Here is an 18147-nt window from a genome sequence, read left to right as displayed (position 1 = left end):
CTTAGGGCACAATATGATTTGGTATTGTAATATGGCCCGAACAGAAAACAAAATCAATTTGATACAAAGTAGTTTTATACGTGAAATTCTTAGGGCTTGGTGTGATTATACCTTTTCCCCCAAGTTATCTGTAGAACAAGTGAAAAACCAAGTAATATGGTTTAATTCATTAATTCGTATAAATAATGAGATTGTATTTAAGAAAATGATGTTTCAAAGGGGTGTAATAAAGATTAAACAATTATTGAGTGATGATGGTTTATCTTTTTTAAATTTTGAACAGTTTCGCAATAAATACGGTGTTTGTTGTAATTTTTTAGAATATTTTTCAGTTATTCATGCAATCCCCTTAGAATGGAAAAAATATATTGAAGAGAAATCAGTATATGATAATGAAATAAAGACGCAACAAGAAGAAGCAATATATAATTTGTTTAAAAGAATTAAGATATGTCGATATATACATCGAATATTATGTGAGAGGATATTTCAACCACCTAAATCAGAAAGGAAATGGGAAGAAATTTTTAATCAAAACTTAGACTGGACTAAAATATATAATGTTCCTTTTACATCTACTTTAAATCAAAGACTTCGTTATTTTCAGTACAAAATTTTACATAGAAATATTGGTGTTAACAAATTACTTTTTGCAATGGGGCTATCTGACACACACCTCTGTACGTTTTGTTCGAGCTCCACAGAAACAATCGCACATCTATTTTGGGAATGTGACGTTACCCAAAGATTTATCGCTCAAATACAAGAAATTATGTTACAGAATAAAATTCAAATTACTAAAAGTTCCTTTATACTTGGTTCGACAGAAAATCCAAAATGTTACAACGTGGTTTATTTGTACGCAAAATACTTCATATTTTCTGTCAAAAATAAAAAGAAATCGTTACATTTTAGCCAATTTTGTAAATTCTTAAAACAAGCACAGAAAATAGACAAATATATGTCTGAGAAAACCAAAGGTTTTGTATCTAATATCAATTGGAATCGTATTTATATTGTTTAACTGTTTCGCATTTACCTGTCAAATTTCGATCATCTCTCTTTATGTACTGCATGTGACATTATTTTATTTTGTACCTGAATGTTTATATGAATAAATTTTCTTTGTGAAAAAAAAAAAATATCTACCCCGGAAGAAAACTCCACCTCATTACTAAACTGAGAAGATTTGTCGTTATAGATGTGAAACAGGACAAGTGGTAAAGTGTAAAAGGTTTACCAGTATTTATCCAGTTTTAGAATGCATACACTTGGAATAGAAAATCTGACGACTAGCTCTCTTTTTTAGTGTAGATAAATAAGTCTTTGACTTGAATAATTAGAGATGGCCGTAGAGAAATGTGTTTCCTATGAGTAGCTTGACTCATGATATTTTCTTTGATTTGACAGAGTGCGGAAAATGTTTGAATTTCTGCGTCTGGACACCTTGGTGCAACGATGAGGCCCCTGGTAGGTTGGCAAGCGATGCTCTTGTGGAAGAGGAACTTCTTTCGGACGTTCAGCACTATCCCGGATTCCCAGCCTTCTGCATCATCCGCAGAGACGTGGAATGCCGAACTGTCGACACTCATATGTACGCCAACGAGACCGACGACGCTGCAACGTGTGACCCTGACATTGGTCTGCAGTGCAGAAATGGTCCTCTGCGTCCCCCTTGTAGGGATTACGAAATAAGGTTCCTCTGTTGTGGTACCACGTGTCCTCCGGCTTGTCGGCCAACACCACCACCACCTCCTCCTCCTACAACTACACCAGTCATCATTGAAACAACTACGCGTAAAACGCGACCTCCGCCACCACCGACACCACCGATACCACCAGGTAACGGAAAGGCAGGACGCCTTTATTGTGATTTATTTGCAAAGCAAATACAACATTTTTTATTTAAATTGATGATATAATTTGTCATCAACATAACTCTAGTCAGTGTTATATCTACCCCGGAAGAAAACTCCACCTCATTACTAAACTGAGAAGATTTGTCGTTATAGATGTGAAACAGGACAAGTGGTAAAGTGTAAAAGGTTTACCAGTATTTATCCAGTTTTAGAATGCATACACTTGGAATAGAAAATCTGACGACTAGCTCTCTTTTTTAGTGTAGATAAATAAGTCTTTGACTTGAATAATTAGAGATGGCCGTAGAGAAATGTGTTTCCTATGAGTAGCTTGACTCATGATATTTTCTTTGATTTGACAGAGTGCGGAAAATGTTTGAATTTCTGCGTCTGGACACCTTGGTGCAACGATGAGGCCCCTGGTAGGTTGGCAAGCGATGCTCTTGTGGAAGAGGAACTTCTTTCGGACGTTCAGCACTATCCCGGATTCCCAGCCTTCTGCATCATCCGCAGAGACGTGGAATGCCGAACTGTCGACACTCATATGTACGCCAACGAGACCGACGACGCTGCAACGTGTGACCTTGACATTGGTCTGCAGTGCAGAAATGGTCCTCTGCGTCCCCCTTGTAGGGATTACGAAATAAGGTTCCTCTGTTGTGGTACCACGTGTCCTCCGGCTTGTCGGCCAACACCACCACCACCTCCTCCTCCTACAACTACAACAGTCATCATTGAAACAACTACGCGTAAAACGCGACCTCCGCCACCACCGACACCACCGATACCACCAGGTAACGGAAAGGCAGGACGCCTTTATTGTGATTGATTTGCAAAGCAAATACAACATTTTTTATTGAAATTGATGATATAATTTGTCATCAACATAACTCTCGTCAGTGTTATATCTACCCCGGAAGAAAACTCCACCTCATTACTAAACTGAGAAGATTTGTCGTTATAGATGTGAAACAGGACAAGTGGTAAAGTGTAAAAGGTTTACCAGTATTTATCCAGTTTTAGAATGCATACACTTGGAATAGAAAATCTGACGACTAGCTCTCTTTTTTAGTGTAGATAAATAAGTCTTTGACTTGAATAATTAGAGATGGCCGTAGAGAAATGTGTTTCCTATGAGTAGCTTGACTCATGATATTTTCTTTGATTTGACAGAGTGCGGAAAATGTTTGAATTTCTGCGTCTGGACACCTTGGTGCAACGATGAGGCCCCTGGTAGGTTGGCAAGCAATGCTCTTGTGGAAGAGGAACTTCTTTCGGACGTTCAGCACTATCCCGGATTCCCAGCCTTCTGCATCATCCGCAGAGACGTGGAATGCCGAACTGTCGACACTCATATGTACGCCAACGAGACCGACGACGCTGCAACGTGTGACCTTGACATTGGTCTGCAGTGCAGAAATGGTCCTCTGCGTCCCCCTTGTAGGGATTACGAAATAAGGTTCCTCTGTTGTGGTACCACGTGTCCTCCGGCTTGTCGGCCAACACCACCACCACCTCCTCCTCCTACAACTACACCAGTCATCATTGAAACAACTACGCGTAAAACGCGACCTCCGCCACCACCGACACCACCGATACCACCAGGTAACGGAAAGGCAGGACGCCTTTATTGTGATTTATTTGCAAAGCAAATACAACATTTTTTATTGAAATTGATGATATAATTTGTCATCAACATAACTCTCGTCAGTGTTATATCTAGCCCGGAAGAAAACTCCACCTCAATATTAAACTGGGAAGATTTGTCGTTATAGATGTGAAACAGGACAAGTGGTAAAGTGTAAAAGGTTTACCAGTATTTATCCAGTTTTAGAATGCATACACTTGGAATAGAAAATCTGACGACTAGCTCTCTTTTTTAGTGTAGATAAATAAGTCTTTGACTTGAATAATTAGAGATGGCCATAGAGAAATGTGTTTCCTACGAGTAGCTTGACTCATGATATTTTCTTTGATTTGACAGAGTGCGGAAAATGTTTGAATTTCTGCGTCTGGACACCTTGGTGCAACGATGAGGCCCCTGGTAGGTTGGCAAGCGATGCTCTTGTGGAAGAGGAACTTCTTTCGGACGTTCAGCACTATCCCGGATTCCCAGCCTTCTGCATCATCCGCAGAGACGTGGAATGCCGAACTGTCGACACTCATATGTACGCCAACGAGACCGACGACGCTGCAACGTGTGACCCTGACATTGGTCTGCAGTGCAGAAATGGTCCTCTGCGTCCCCCTTGTAGGGATTACGAAATAAGGTTCCTCTGTTGTGGTACCACGTGTCCTCCGGCTTGTCGGCCAACACCACCACCACCTCCTCCTCCTACAACTACACCAGTCATCATTGAAACAACTACGCGTAAAACGCGACCTCCGCCACCACCGACACCACCGATACCACCAGGTAACGGAAAGGCAGGACGCCTTTATTGTGATTGATTTGCAAAGCAAATACAACATTTTTTATTGAAATTGATGATATAATTTGTCATCAGCATAACTCTAGTCAGTGTTATATCTACCCCGGAAGAAAACTCCACCTCATTACTAAACTGAGAAGATTTGTCGTTATAGATGTGAAACAGGACAAGTGGTAAAGTGTAAAAGGTTTACCAGTATTTATCCAGTTTTAGAATGCATACACTTGGAATAGAAAATCTGACGACTAGCTCTCTTTTTTAGTGTAGATAAATAAGTCTTTGACTTGAATAATTAGAGATGGCCGTAGAGAAATGTGTTTCCTATGAGTAGCTTGACTCATGATATTTTCTTTGATTTGACAGAGTGCGGAAAATGTTTGAATTTCTGCGTCTGGACACCTTGGTGCAACGATGAGGCCCCTGGTAGGTTGGCAAGCGATGCTCTTGTGGAAGAGGAACTTCTTTCGGACGTTCAGCACTATCCCGGATTCCCAGCCTTCTGCATCATCCGCAGAGACGTGGAATGCCGAACTGTCGACACTCATATGTACGCCAACGAGACCGACGACGCTGCAACGTGTGACCCTGACATTGGTCTGCAGTGCAGAAATGGTCCTCTGCGTCCCCCTTGTAGGGATTACGAAATAAGGTTCCTCTGTTGTGGTACCACGTGTCCTCCGGCTTGTCGGCCAACACCACCACCACCTCCTCCTCCTACAACTACACCAGTCATCATTGAAACAACTACGCGTAAAACGCGACCTCCGCCACCACCGACACCACCGATACCACCAGGTAACGGAAAGGCAGGACGCCTTTATTGTGATTGATTTGCAAAGCAAATACAACATTTTTTACTGAAATTGATGATATAATTTGTCATCAGCATAACTCTAGTCAGTGTTATATCTACCCCGGAAGAAAACTCCACCTCATTACTAAACTGAGAAGATTTGTCGTTATAGATGTGAAACAGGACAAGTGGTAAAGTGTAAAAGGTTTACCAGTATTTATCCAGTTTTAGAATGCATACACTTGGAATAGAAAATCTGACGACTAGCTCTCTTTTTTAGTGTAGATAAATAAGTCTTTGACTTGAATAATTAGAGATGGCCATAGAGAAATGTGTTTCCTACGAGTAGCTTGACTCATGATATTTTCTTTGATTTGACAGAGTGCGGAAAATGTTTGAATTTCTGCGTCTGGACACCTTGGTGCAACGATGAGGCCCCTGGTAGGTTGGCAAGCGATGCTCTTGTGGAAGAGGAACTTCTTTCGGACGTTCAGCACTATCCCGGATTCCCAGCCTTCTGCATCATCCGCAGAGACGTGGAATGCCGAACTGTCGACACTCATATGTACGCCAACGAGACCGACGACGCTGCAACGTGTGACCCTGACATTGGTCTGCAGTGCAGAAATGGTCCTCTGCGTCCCCCTTGTAGGGATTACGAAATAAGGTTCCTCTGTTGTGGTACCACGTGTCCTCCGGCTTGTCGGCCAACACCACCACCACCTCCTCCTCCTACAACTACACCAGTCATCATTGAAACAACTACGCGTAAAACGCGACCTCCGCCACCACCGACACCACCGATACCACCAGGTAACGGAAAGGCAGGACGCCTTTATTGTGATTGATTTGCAAAGCAAATACAACATTTTTTATTGAAATTGATGATATAATTTGTCATCAGCATAACTCTAGTCAGTGTTATATCTACCCCGGAAGAAAACTCCACCTCATTACTAAACTGAGAAGATTTGTCGTTATAGATGTGAAACAGGACAAGTGGTAAAGTGTAAAAGGTTTACCAGTATTTATCCAGTTTTAGAATGCATACACTTGGAATAGAAAATCTGACGACTAGCTCTCTTTTTTAGTGTAGATAAATAAGTCTTTGACTTGAATAATTAGAGATGGCCGTAGAGAAATGTGTTTCCTATGAGTAGCTTGACTCATGATATTTTCTTTGATTTGACAGAGTGCGGAAAATGTTTGAATTTCTGCGTCTGGACACCTTGGTGCAACGATGAGGCCCCTGGTAGGTTGGCAAGCGATGCTCTTGTGGAAGAGGAACTTCTTTCGGACGTTCAGCACTATCCCGGATTCCCAGCCTTCTGCATCATCCGCAGAGACGTGGAATGCCGAACTGTCGACACTCATATGTACGCCAACGAGACCGACGACGCTGCAACGTGTGACCCTGACATTGGTCTGCAGTGCAGAAATGGTCCTCTGCGTCCCCCTTGTAGGGATTACGAAATAAGGTTCCTCTGTTGTGGTACCACGTGTCCTCCGGCTTGTCGGCCAACACCACCACCACCTCCTCCTCCTACAACTACACCAGTCATCATTGAAACAACTACGCGTAAAACGCGACCTCCGCCACCACCGACACCACCGATACCACCAGGTAACGGAAAGGCAGGACGCCTTTATTGTGATTGATTTGCAAAGCAAATACAACATTTTTTACTGAAATTGATGATATAATTTGTCATCAGCATAACTCTAGTCAGTGTTATATCTACCCCGGAAGAAAACTCCACCTCATTACTAAACTGAGAAGATTTGTCGTTATAAATGTGAAACAGGACAAGTGGTAAAGTGTAAAAGGTTTACCAGTATTTATCCAGTTTTAGAATGCATACACTTGGAATAGAAAATCTGACGACTAGCTCTCTTTTTTAGTGTAGATAAATAAGTCTTTGACTTGAATAATTAGAGATGGCCGTAGAGAAATGTGTTTCCTATGAGTAGCTTGACTCATGATATTTTCTTTGATTTGACAGAGTGCGGAAAATGTTTGAATTTCTGCGTCTGGACACCTTGGTGCAACGATGAGGCCCCTGGTAGGTTGGCAAGCGATGCTCTTGTGGAAGAGGAACTTCTTTCGGACGTTCAGCACTATCCCGGATTCCCAGCCTTCTGCATCATCCGCAGAGACGTGGAATGCCGAACTGTCGACACTCATATGTACGCCAACGAGACCGACGACGCTGCAACGTGTGATCCTGACATTGGTCTGCAGTGCAGAAATGGTCCTCTGCGTCCCCCTTGTAGGGATTACGAAATAAGGTTCCTCTGTTGTGGTACCACGTGTCCTCCGGCTTGTCGGCCAACACCACCACCACCTCCTCCTCCTACAACTACACCAGTCATCATTGAAACAACTACGCGTAAAACGCGACCTCCGCCACCACCGACACCACCGATACCACCAGGTAACGGAAAGGCAGGACGCCTTTATTGTGATTTATTTGCAAAGCAAATACAACATTTTTTATTGAAATTGATGATATAATTTGTCATCAACATAACTCTCGTCAGTGTTATATCTAGCCCGGAAGAAAACTCCACCTCAATATTAAACTGGGAAGATTTGTCGTTATAGATGTGAAACAGGACAAGTGGTAAAGTGTAAAAGGTTTACCAGTATTTATCCAGTTTTAGAATGCATACACTTGGAATAGAAAATCTGACGACTAGCTCTCTTTTTTAGTGTAGATAAATAAGTCTTTGACTTGAATAATTAGAGATGGCCGTAGAGAAATGTGTTTCCTACGAGTAGCTTGACTCATGATATTTTCTTTGATTTGACAGAGTGCGGAAAATGTTTGAATTTCTGCGTCTGGACACCTTGGTGCAACGATGAGGCCCCTGGTAGGTTGGCAAGCGATGCTCTTGTGGAAGAGGAACTTCTTTCGGACGTTCAGCACTATCCCGGATTCCCAGCCTTCTGCATCATCCGCAGAGACGTGGAATGCCGAACTGTCGACACTCATATGTACGCCAACGAGACCGACGACGCTGCAACGTGTGACCCTGACATTGGTCTGCAGTGCAGAAATGGTCCTCTGCGTCCCCCTTGTAGGGATTACGAAATAAGGTTCCTCTGTTGTGGTACCACGTGTCCTCCGGCTTGTCGGCCAACACCACCACCACCTCCTCCTCCTACAACTACACCAGTCATCATTGAAACAACTACGCGTAAAACGCGACCTCCGCCACCACCGACACCACCGATACCACCAGGTAACGGAAAGGCAGGACGCCTTTATTGTGATTGATTTGCAAAGCAAATACAACATTTTTTACTGAAATTGATGATATAATTTGTCATCAGCATAACTCTAGTCAGTGTTATATCTACCCCGGAAGAAAACTCCACCTCATTACTAAACTGAGAAGATTTGTCGTTATAGATGTGAAACAGGACAAGTGGTAAAGTGTAAAAGGTTTACCAGTATTTATCCAGTTTTAGAATGCATACACTTGGAATAGAAAATCTGACGACTAGCTCTCTTTTTTAGTGTAGATAAATAAGTCTTTGACTTGAATAATTAGAGATGGCCGTAGAGAAATGTGTTTCCTATGAGTAGCTTGACTCATGATATTTTCTTTGATTTGACAGAGTGCGGAAAATGTTTGAATTTCTGCGTCTGGACACCTTGGTGCAACGATGAGGCCCCTGGTAGGTTGGCAAGCGATGCTCTTGTGGAAGAGGAACTTCTTTCGGACGTTCAGCACTATCCCGGATTCCCAGCCTTCTGCATCATCCGCAGAGACGTGGAATGCCGAACTGTCGACACTCATATGTACGCCAACGAGACCGACGACGCTGCAACGTGTGATCCTGACATTGGTCTGCAGTGCAGAAATGGTCCTCTGCGTCCCCCTTGTAGGGATTACGAAATAAGGTTCCTCTGTTGTGGTACCACGTGTCCTCCGGCTTGTCGGCCAACACCACCACCACCTCCTCCTCCTACAACTACACCAGTCATCATTGAAACAACTACGCGTAAAACGCGACCTCCGCGACCACCGACACCACCGATACCACCAGGTAACGGAAAGGCAGGACGCCTTTATTGTGATTTATTTGCAAAGCAAATACAACATTTTTTACTGAAATTGATGATATAATTTGTCATCAACATAACTCTCGTCAGTGTTATATCTAGCCCGGAAGAAAACTCCACCTCAATATTAAACTGGGAAGATTTGTCGTTATAGATGTGAAACAGGACAAGTGGTAAAGTGTAAAAGGTTTACCAGTATTTATCCAGTTTTAGAATGCATACACTTGGAATAGAAAATCTGACGACTAGCTCTCTTTTTTAGTGTAGATAAATAAGTCTTTGACTTGAATAATTAGAGATGGCCGTAGAGAAATGTGTTTCCTACGAGTAGCTTGACTCATGATATTTTCTTTGATTTGACAGAGTGCGGAAAATGTTTGAATTTCTGCGTCTGGACACCTTGGTGCAACGATGAGGCCCCTGGTAGGTTGGCAAGCGATGCTCTTGTGGAAGAGGAACTTCTTTCGGACGTTCAGCACTATCCCGGATTCCCAGCCTTCTGCATCATCCGCAGAGACGTGGAATGCCGAACTGTCGACACTCATATGTACGCCAACGAGACCGACGACGCTGCAACGTGTGACCCTGACATTGGTCTGCAGTGCAGAAATGGTCCTCTGCGTCCCCCTTGTAGGGATTACGAAATAAGGTTCCTCTGTTGTGGTACCACGTGTCCTCCGGCTTGTCGGCCAACACCACCACCACCTCCTCCTCCTACAACTACAACAGTCATCATTGAAACAACTACGCGTAAAACGCGACCTCCGCCACCACCGACACCACCGATACCACCAGGTAACGGAATGGCAGGACGCCTTTATTGTGATTTTGTTTGGCAAACAAATAGAAATTTATATAATTTAATGATATATTTTTTCTTTCAAATGATAGAATTTATTGATTTCTCGAAGCAACATAATTTTACAGAGGATAAATGAATTAAAAAGTTATTACTTCAACACAAAATCATTTCATTGGTACAAACAATTTAAACACGTATCTGTGTTTTTAATGTTTTTTTCGAAATATTTAAATAACTCCTTACTAACAATCATACTATAAAGGGTCGTACATGCGAGAATACCCACTAATGCAAAACATGACTGTATATACCCGACCAAAATGGTTTGGCAGACACCTCCAAAAGCATCTGATTATTACAGCCCCCCCCCCCACTTAATGCGGAGAAAAGTATTATTCATTCTCATAATTATTCAATTCCATTTCGAAAATAGGATACAATAACTCTTGGCAGTCCGAAAGCCCGCCCAGGCCCGCCCGTCATGGCGACGACGAGTGCACATTGAATAACTTCCACAGGACCATTGCAATTGACTACACACAGCCCCGCCGCTGTACACAAGTGTAACACTTATGCACAGCGACAGGGCCGCGCACAGCCACATTGCAATGTACAGCTAATAAAAGGAAATTCGTAAATACTAATAGGCCCCATGGACAGAAAATCTAGAAATTAGCAAACCACATTCACCCGCCGTCCCCACGCTCAGGCAGGCCTCCAGCGGACTTCCGGCAAGCCATTGGAACGCCAAGGATGCACCCTGCCCGAAAGTATGTACAGTGGATACATTTACATTACACACGCCACGCCCAGGTAGGCTCCTAGAAAGCCACCGGGTTGCCATACCCTGCCCGAAAGCATGCATAAATTAACTTACATCATAACAACGTTAGAAGAAACTCGTATATAGACCTTTTAACTATTTTCATGCATACCTCCCCAGCAAAGGTTGCTCCAGGCAACCCGTAAACACGTCAATATCCACCTGACGTTGCAACAACTAAATGTATGCAAGGTGGATTCCAAGTATGGAATTATTTTCTACAAACAAAATCGAATATTACCAGTTTCCGAGAGAAAATACCGCCATATATTTGACTACGAACCAAATGAAAGTGTTGCATCAGCCCCATCCTTGGATCAACCAGAAACATGAAATACACTATATTAACGAAACAACATCAGACAGTTTCAATAAGTTGAACATGTCTCCATTTATCTAAAAACACAGTGATTTTACCTTGTTTTAGATATATAATTTCTTCAATTTCATAATAATGTTTCAAAGCTTTTTGAAATAACGCCAAAGATAATGTACCGTTCTTACATCTTGTGGCGAATATGTAATATTTGGCATATAAAAAAACAGAATTCAATGTAGTGAAAGGACAATTTGAGATTCCAAATATGAAATCGTTAAATGTGAGAATAACTTCGTCTTTCAAAACTTGTCTTTGGAACTCTCTCAAAAAACGTTGAGTATAAGGGCACTCCAAGAAGAAATGTGTAATTGTCTCGGTTGTATCTAAACAAAAGGTACATAAATCAGAATCTGACAAACCAATTTGTTTTAGCAGTTTATTCACCCCGATGATGTGTAGAATCTTTATCTGAAAATAACGCAATTTTGTCGACAATGAACTTTTAAAAGGAATGTCAGTGACTGGTTCTATCAAAATTGAATTCCATTTTTCTTGTGATTTTGGAATTTCACAAAATTTATCTACGCATTTTCTATGAATAAATCTACATACTTTAGGAGCTTTCTTAATGTCAAGAATCACTTCTTCTTGATAATTTTTATCTTGAATTTGAGGTCTTTTAACAACATTTTTCCAGTTAAGAGGAATTGCAGATATGATGGAAAAAATCCAAACAATTGCATTGAATTTCATATTTATTTCTAAATTGTGAAAATGAAAGAAAATTACCCTGTTCATTCAAAATATGATAAATTCTCATAATACCTTTATTTATCCAATTATGCTTAATAACAACTTTTCCATTAATTCCAATGTAAGAATTATTCCATATAACCTGATTATGAATATATCTTTCAGGAGGGTTCTGAGAAAAAACTAAATTACTCCAACAGACAAGAATTTCTCGTATGAATATATTTCCGACCTGATTAATCATATCCTTGCAATCGAGATTACAAGTCCAAAATACTGTAGATCTCCGCCGAGATCTTTCATTGATAAATCAAAGAAGCATTTCCAGCTACCCCTACTATCAGGGTTTAAAAGCGTTTTACCCATGCGGTTTTGAGACCAACAATCATTGACTGAATGTGTATCATTCGTAGTCCTCCCTCACTATAATCTCCAATAATAACTTTACGTTTGATCTTTTCTGGCTTCTTGCTCCATATAAATGAATATATAACAGACTCAATTTCTTTTATGAAATCATCTGGAGGCTTTGGAAGAACAGAGAATGAAAATACTAATTGAGATATAACGAGAGATTTAACAAGAGTAATCTTACCTATTGGGGTTAAATTTCTAGGAGCCCAAACTCTAAGAATTCTTTTCAGTAATTCCATTTTAGGCTTAAAATTAAGATCAAATAAGTCATTTGGGTTTGTCGTAAAACGTATACCCAAGAGGCGATAAGGCCCTGGTGAATATGTGAAACCCAAAAAAGATACATCTGGAGGATGGTTTTTGTAATATCCTAAAAGCAATAACATCTGATTTGTTGCGGTTAATACACAAGCCAGTATATATTTTTAGTTGATTTATAATATACATAATTCTGGCAAGAGAGTTTGTGTCTTCAACATAAAATGTTGTATCATCAGCATACATACTTATCTTTATTTCAACATCATTGATTGTGATCCCTTTAACATCATCATCTCTTTTAATCCATATACTCATTATTTCATTGCAGATTATAAACAGTAACGGGCTAAGGGGGCATCCTTGGCGCACACCTCGCGTAAGATTAAAGAACTCAGAGGCATGACCATTATTTAAAACACAAGAATGAATATCAGTATACAAAATTTGCACCCAGGAGATCAAATCATCTCCAAAGTTAAAGTATCTTAAAGCTTGAAACATATATGACCATTCCAGTTTATCAAATGCCTTTTCTATATCTGCTAATAGCATAAAACCAGTAGCTTCACAGTCAATCATGTCTAATGCCAGTCTAATATTTTCACCAATGAATCGCCCCTTCATAAAACCGGTTTGATCACAACTTATTATATCAGACAACACTTTCTTTAACCTTTGGGCAAGACATTTTGCCAAAAGCTTGTAATCAGTATTCAAAATAGATATGGGCCGCCAATTCTTCAAAAAAGGTAAATCCTGATTTCTTTTTTTTTTTTTGAATAAGATTAATGATTGCTCTCCTTTGGTCCAGGGATAATTTGCCAGAAGTATAAGAAAAATTGAAACTATCAAGTAACATTTCTCCAAGATCTGTAAAAAAGAATTAATAAAATTCACACGGGAAGCCGTCAGTTCCCGGAGTTTTATTATTCTTCATAGCTTTAAGACTGTGTAGACACTCATTGAATGTGATCAAACCTTCACATTTTTCTTTTAAATTTTCAGACAATTTAATTTCCTGAGTGTCTTCAGGTAAGAAATGTTCAAACTCTACAGTAGGAGGATTACACGACGTGTAAATCACCTTCTAATAATCTTTGACAGTGTTTAAAATATCTTTTGTCGATGAAACAAGTTCACCATTATCATTGTAAAGTTTGGTAATACGTTTTTGTCTCTGATTCCTTCTCCAAATTCAAAAAATATTGAGTGTTCTTTTCGCCATTCTCGACCCAGTTTGCTCTGGATCTAATAATGACACCCTGAGTTTTCTTTTCATACAAAACATTTAAATCATCTCTATAACATTTTATCTGTTGGGCCAGAGAATCACAAGGATTAAAAACAATCAGATTCTAAATTACCTATTTTCTCAAGCAAATCATTTTCATATATTTTATTCTGTTTTGCTTTCTTAATAGAGTATCTAAGAGTCAAAGATCTCATTTGACATTTCAAAAAATCCCAAAAAGTATTTGGGTCTAAAATTTCAAAATATAAAGTTTTAGTTTCTTTAATACAATTACGAATCTGTTCAACATATGTTTCATCTTGTAAAAGAGATGTATTAAATTTCCAAAAACCACGTCCTCTGATTTCATTTACTACAAAAAAATTAAGGGATATTGCTAAATGATCTGTTTTAAATCCAGGTGAGATCTCGCATTTGTCAGCCTGAACAAGTAAATTACATGATATAAGAAAAAAAGTCTAAACGACAAAAGATATTTCTCGAATGCCAAGTATATGTACGTGTTTTAGGATTTCTAAATCTCCATACATCAATAAGATTATATTCCATTATTTCATTTATACAAGCAACACTATTATAATGAGTAATTGCTCTGCCTCCTCTCTTATCTAGGGTAACATCTAAAACACAATTGAAATCACCTCCCCAAACAATTGACTCACAGTCAAATTCAGACAGTTTCTCCAAAACATCAAAAAAGAACAAAGAGTCATCAATATTTGGACCGTAAACGTTGACAAGCGTAATTTTTTGATTATCAAGCAAAGCGTCCAAAATAAGAAGTCTTCGATTGTTATCACAATAATGTTTATTAATTGTAACCAGCGAGGCGTCTTTAAACAATATACAAACTCCTCTACTGTTTGAGGCACCATGAGAAAAATAAATTGCGCCATGTCCCCAATCTTTCGCCCATATACTTCCATCTTGAGGGGAGGAATGAGATTCTTGAATATAAAAAATATTTGCGTTTTTACTACGTAACCAGTTAAACATCTCTAAGCGTTTAACTCTGTCACGAAGACCTCTGACGTTCAATGAATATAAACCAAATGCATTCATAGATAACAGCAGGTTCTTTGACTAAAAAACACACGACAGCATTAAAAACAGACTTTGTAAGTTAACTGATCCCGAAACACATCTAATACAATAGTATGAGAGCTTGGTACCGCACACATCAACTTGCATTGAAAATGTAGAGATAATACGACATATGTATTTGTTCTTTCCTCCATCCCTTTTAACATGAAAATACAAAATCAGGCTTGCTTCGAGAGAGAGAGAAAAAAACATTTCCAGAACATGGCTGCTATGAGAAACACGAATCAGACTCCGATTCCGAGAGACACTGCTAAGCACGACTCCAACAAGAAAACATAGGGGCCTATAAAAAGCCGTTTAGAGCAAAAACAATTTCGGCATAAAAACTGAAACAGTATCACATATTGACTCGCGTGAATATGGAGCTGCTGTTTAGGTGCTTAGAATATGGCAGAACATAAGGATGTAAATGCACGACTACAAACTCACAGTGCGGTAAGCCGATCTTGGCCGTAGCTGCGTGTCTAGGACTGAAATAGTAACGAACGTAACCCCGAGCGACCGGCGTAAGGATTCACAGACAAAATACCCAGCTAGCGGCTGCAAATGAAGTGAACGATAGTCATAGTGCGATATGTCGGTCCTTTGGCCGTAGTTGAGTAGTCTGGTTTCCAGACCCTTTGCCAACTGGACTCCGCGGCGACGAGTCGCCGCCCCGCGACGAAGTCGCCGCCTTTGCCGCACTCAACTTAAACTATACTATTTTTCGACGTTTAGGGCGTTAATATCATGGATAGCGAAATAGTATGGGCAGACGGTCTGGAAGCCAGACTATTTGAGTGTCCAAAGACTGATATAGCGACGTTTTTTACACCGAGCGACCGGGCAAAAGGATCCAAAACGAGTGATACCCAGCTACAGTGGCTGCGGATGAAATAAACAGTGGTCACGATACGATTTACCGCTCCTTTCGCCGGCCGCGTAGCTGCGTCTCCGAAGACTGATGTAACGACGTTCTTACCACCGAGCGACCGGGCACAACGATGCATAGACGAATGATACCCAGCTAGCGGCTGCAAATGAAATTAACACAGGCGATATACCGGTCCTTTGGCTTTAAGTGCATGTCCGACGGCTGATATGGCGCCCATCCCGCCATCTCCTAAAGATTAAGAGTTAAGTAATAACGATTTACTAGTAATTCCTGTGGACATTACAACTACTCAGGGTGGGTATGAACCATGGCAGTGACAATACAGGTGAGGGGAGGAGGGGTGTCATCGCTGTGTGGGTAGGTCACTGTAGCCACAGTGTAGGGCTGTGTGCGGGATCAATATGCGGTGAACGGCCTTCGCTGACTCGGTTCCCGGAGCTACTGGCCGAGGAGAAGCGCGTAGTGCGATGGGGAGTGTCATCCCGAATGTCTAGCGGGTGGCTGGTTGTATTGCCCGCGCCAGTAGCGGCTGAGTAAATAGCCTTTAAACAAGGCGACTCGCTCTGCGTGCCCCCGTATAGCGCGTTTACCCCACAAACCTGTACGTTGGCCGGCGAGTGGAGCGAGCCGCCTTTATCCACTCGTTCAGGGATGTGTACTTTTGTCGTTGTTGTTGCTTTATATTCTTTGACAAATTTGCGTACAAATTTGACGCAGGAAATACACACGGCACCAAGGCAAGCCGCGCGCGCTTACTAACAATTTGTACGCAAATTTGTCAAGTTGAAAGTTGAAGGTTGAAAGTTTATTTACTCACAACCCAAACTCTGGGTATCGGAGTCCAATAAAAAAAATATAGCACATTATAATATCAATAAATAATAATTGCAAATAACTCCGAAAAGTGTACAAAACAACTATAACAAAAAAATAAGAATGAAATGCGATTGATGAAAAGAAAAAAAAAATGTACAGAAATATACAATATATACACGATATATGGTAAAAACAAAAAAAAAACAAAAAAAAAACCCAACAAAAACAAAAAAAAAAACAAAAAAAACAAAAAAAAAAAAACAAAGAAAGGAAAATATGACGAGAGAGAGAGAAGGGATATGGAGGTGAAGAGGGAGAGTGAGAAGGACATAAGACTGGTGAATTAACAAACGATATACGAGTGACTTTTGGTTCAGGAAAAAAAAAAAGAAAAAATAGAAACAGAAAAAGAAAAACGCAAAGACATACGGAAATGAATCCATACGCTAAGTGAACAAGAATGAAGGAAATATGGAGACGGGAACGAGAAGAAGAAGAAGTAGAGAGGGGAAGAAAAAAGGAGGAGAGAATGGAAAGACAAATAAGTTACATATCAATTGTAAAGAAGGCACAGCCTGTAAAAAAGGCATGTATAGTATTTGCAAAAAGGATAAAAAATACTAATAATCTAAACATGTGTCATTATATAATTACAAAGAGGTACAGCAAGCCTTTCAGGCGGGAATACGCTATCACTTTTCCGCTGGGAGAAAAGTGAAAAGAATATAAATTTGTTAGCAAGCGCGCGCGGCTTCCCAGGTGCCGTGTGTATTTTCTGCGTCACATTTGTACGCAAATTTGTCAAAGAATATAAAACAACAACAACGACAAAAGTACACATCCCTGATGAACGAGTGGATAAAGGCGGCTCGCTCCACTCGCCGGCCAACAGGTTTGTGGGGTAAACGCGCTATACGGGGGCACGCAGAGCGAGTCGCCTTGTTTAAAGGCTACTGAGTAAAAAGCGGCAGGAATGCCACGTCCATCCCGCCATCTCCCAGCGGAAAAGTGATAGCGTATTCCCGCCTGAAAGGCTTGCTGTACCTCTTTCTTCCACTTTCTCTTCTCTTCTCGGTCTTTCTTCGTTAAGTTATCTATTATGTAGAATTTCTCCTTCTCTAACTTAGCTCTCTGTTGGGAAACGATGTACCGCTTGTCTTGGTATGAGAGCATCTTCACAAGAAGATGACGTGGGAGGTTCTTCAGCTGAGGTCCATCTCGGTGGGCACGCTCAATTTTCGGGTCGACCAGTCCAAACAAATCTTTGAGCAAATTTGTAGCTACTTGCATGGGGTTTTCATTCGGCAGTTGTGGTACTCCGACAATTCGAAAGTTGTTGCGGCGGGAAAAACGTTCCAGTTTGTTCTCTACGAATTCGATCTGTTGAACACGCTGTTCAAAAAATTGCATGCGACTGTCCAAATTGCTCACTTTTCTCTCCAGTGGCTCAACTTTCTGCTCTAATACAGTAGTGTGTCTACTCTGAAATTCTAGAGCCTCCTCAAAACCCGTAAGCATTTCACGAATATCTGAAATGCCCTTCCTGACAAAACTTTCGAACTCCGAGGCTGC

At 40.7% G+C, this 18147-nt stretch overlaps 1 protein-coding gene across 1 annotated transcript in view; it reads left to right on the top strand.

Annotated features, from left to right (window-relative positions):
- LOC140239809 (uncharacterized) overlaps nucleotides 1-18147 on the top strand; it is a 95219-nt gene that overhangs the window by 48689 nt on the left and 28383 nt on the right. Inside the window, 11 exon segments of the mRNA XM_072319631.1 lie at nucleotides 1411-1842; nucleotides 2222-2653; nucleotides 3033-3464; nucleotides 3844-4275; nucleotides 4655-5086; nucleotides 5466-5908; nucleotides 6222-6708; nucleotides 7088-7530; nucleotides 7844-8330; nucleotides 8710-9152; nucleotides 9466-9952. Of these exon segments, the coding sequence (XP_072175732.1) occupies nucleotides 1411-1842; nucleotides 2222-2653; nucleotides 3033-3464; nucleotides 3844-4275; nucleotides 4655-5086; nucleotides 5466-5908; nucleotides 6222-6708; nucleotides 7088-7530; nucleotides 7844-8330; nucleotides 8710-9152; nucleotides 9466-9952 (4950 nt within the window).

Source organism: Diadema setosum, chromosome 16 (genome assembly GCF_964275005.1).
Source record: "Diadema setosum chromosome 16, eeDiaSeto1, whole genome shotgun sequence".
In the NCBI taxonomy this organism is placed as follows: domain Eukaryota; kingdom Metazoa; phylum Echinodermata; class Echinoidea; order Diadematoida; family Diadematidae; genus Diadema; species Diadema setosum.
Note: the sequence above shows the minus strand (reverse complement) of the source record. Positions and strands in the feature narration are given on the sequence as shown.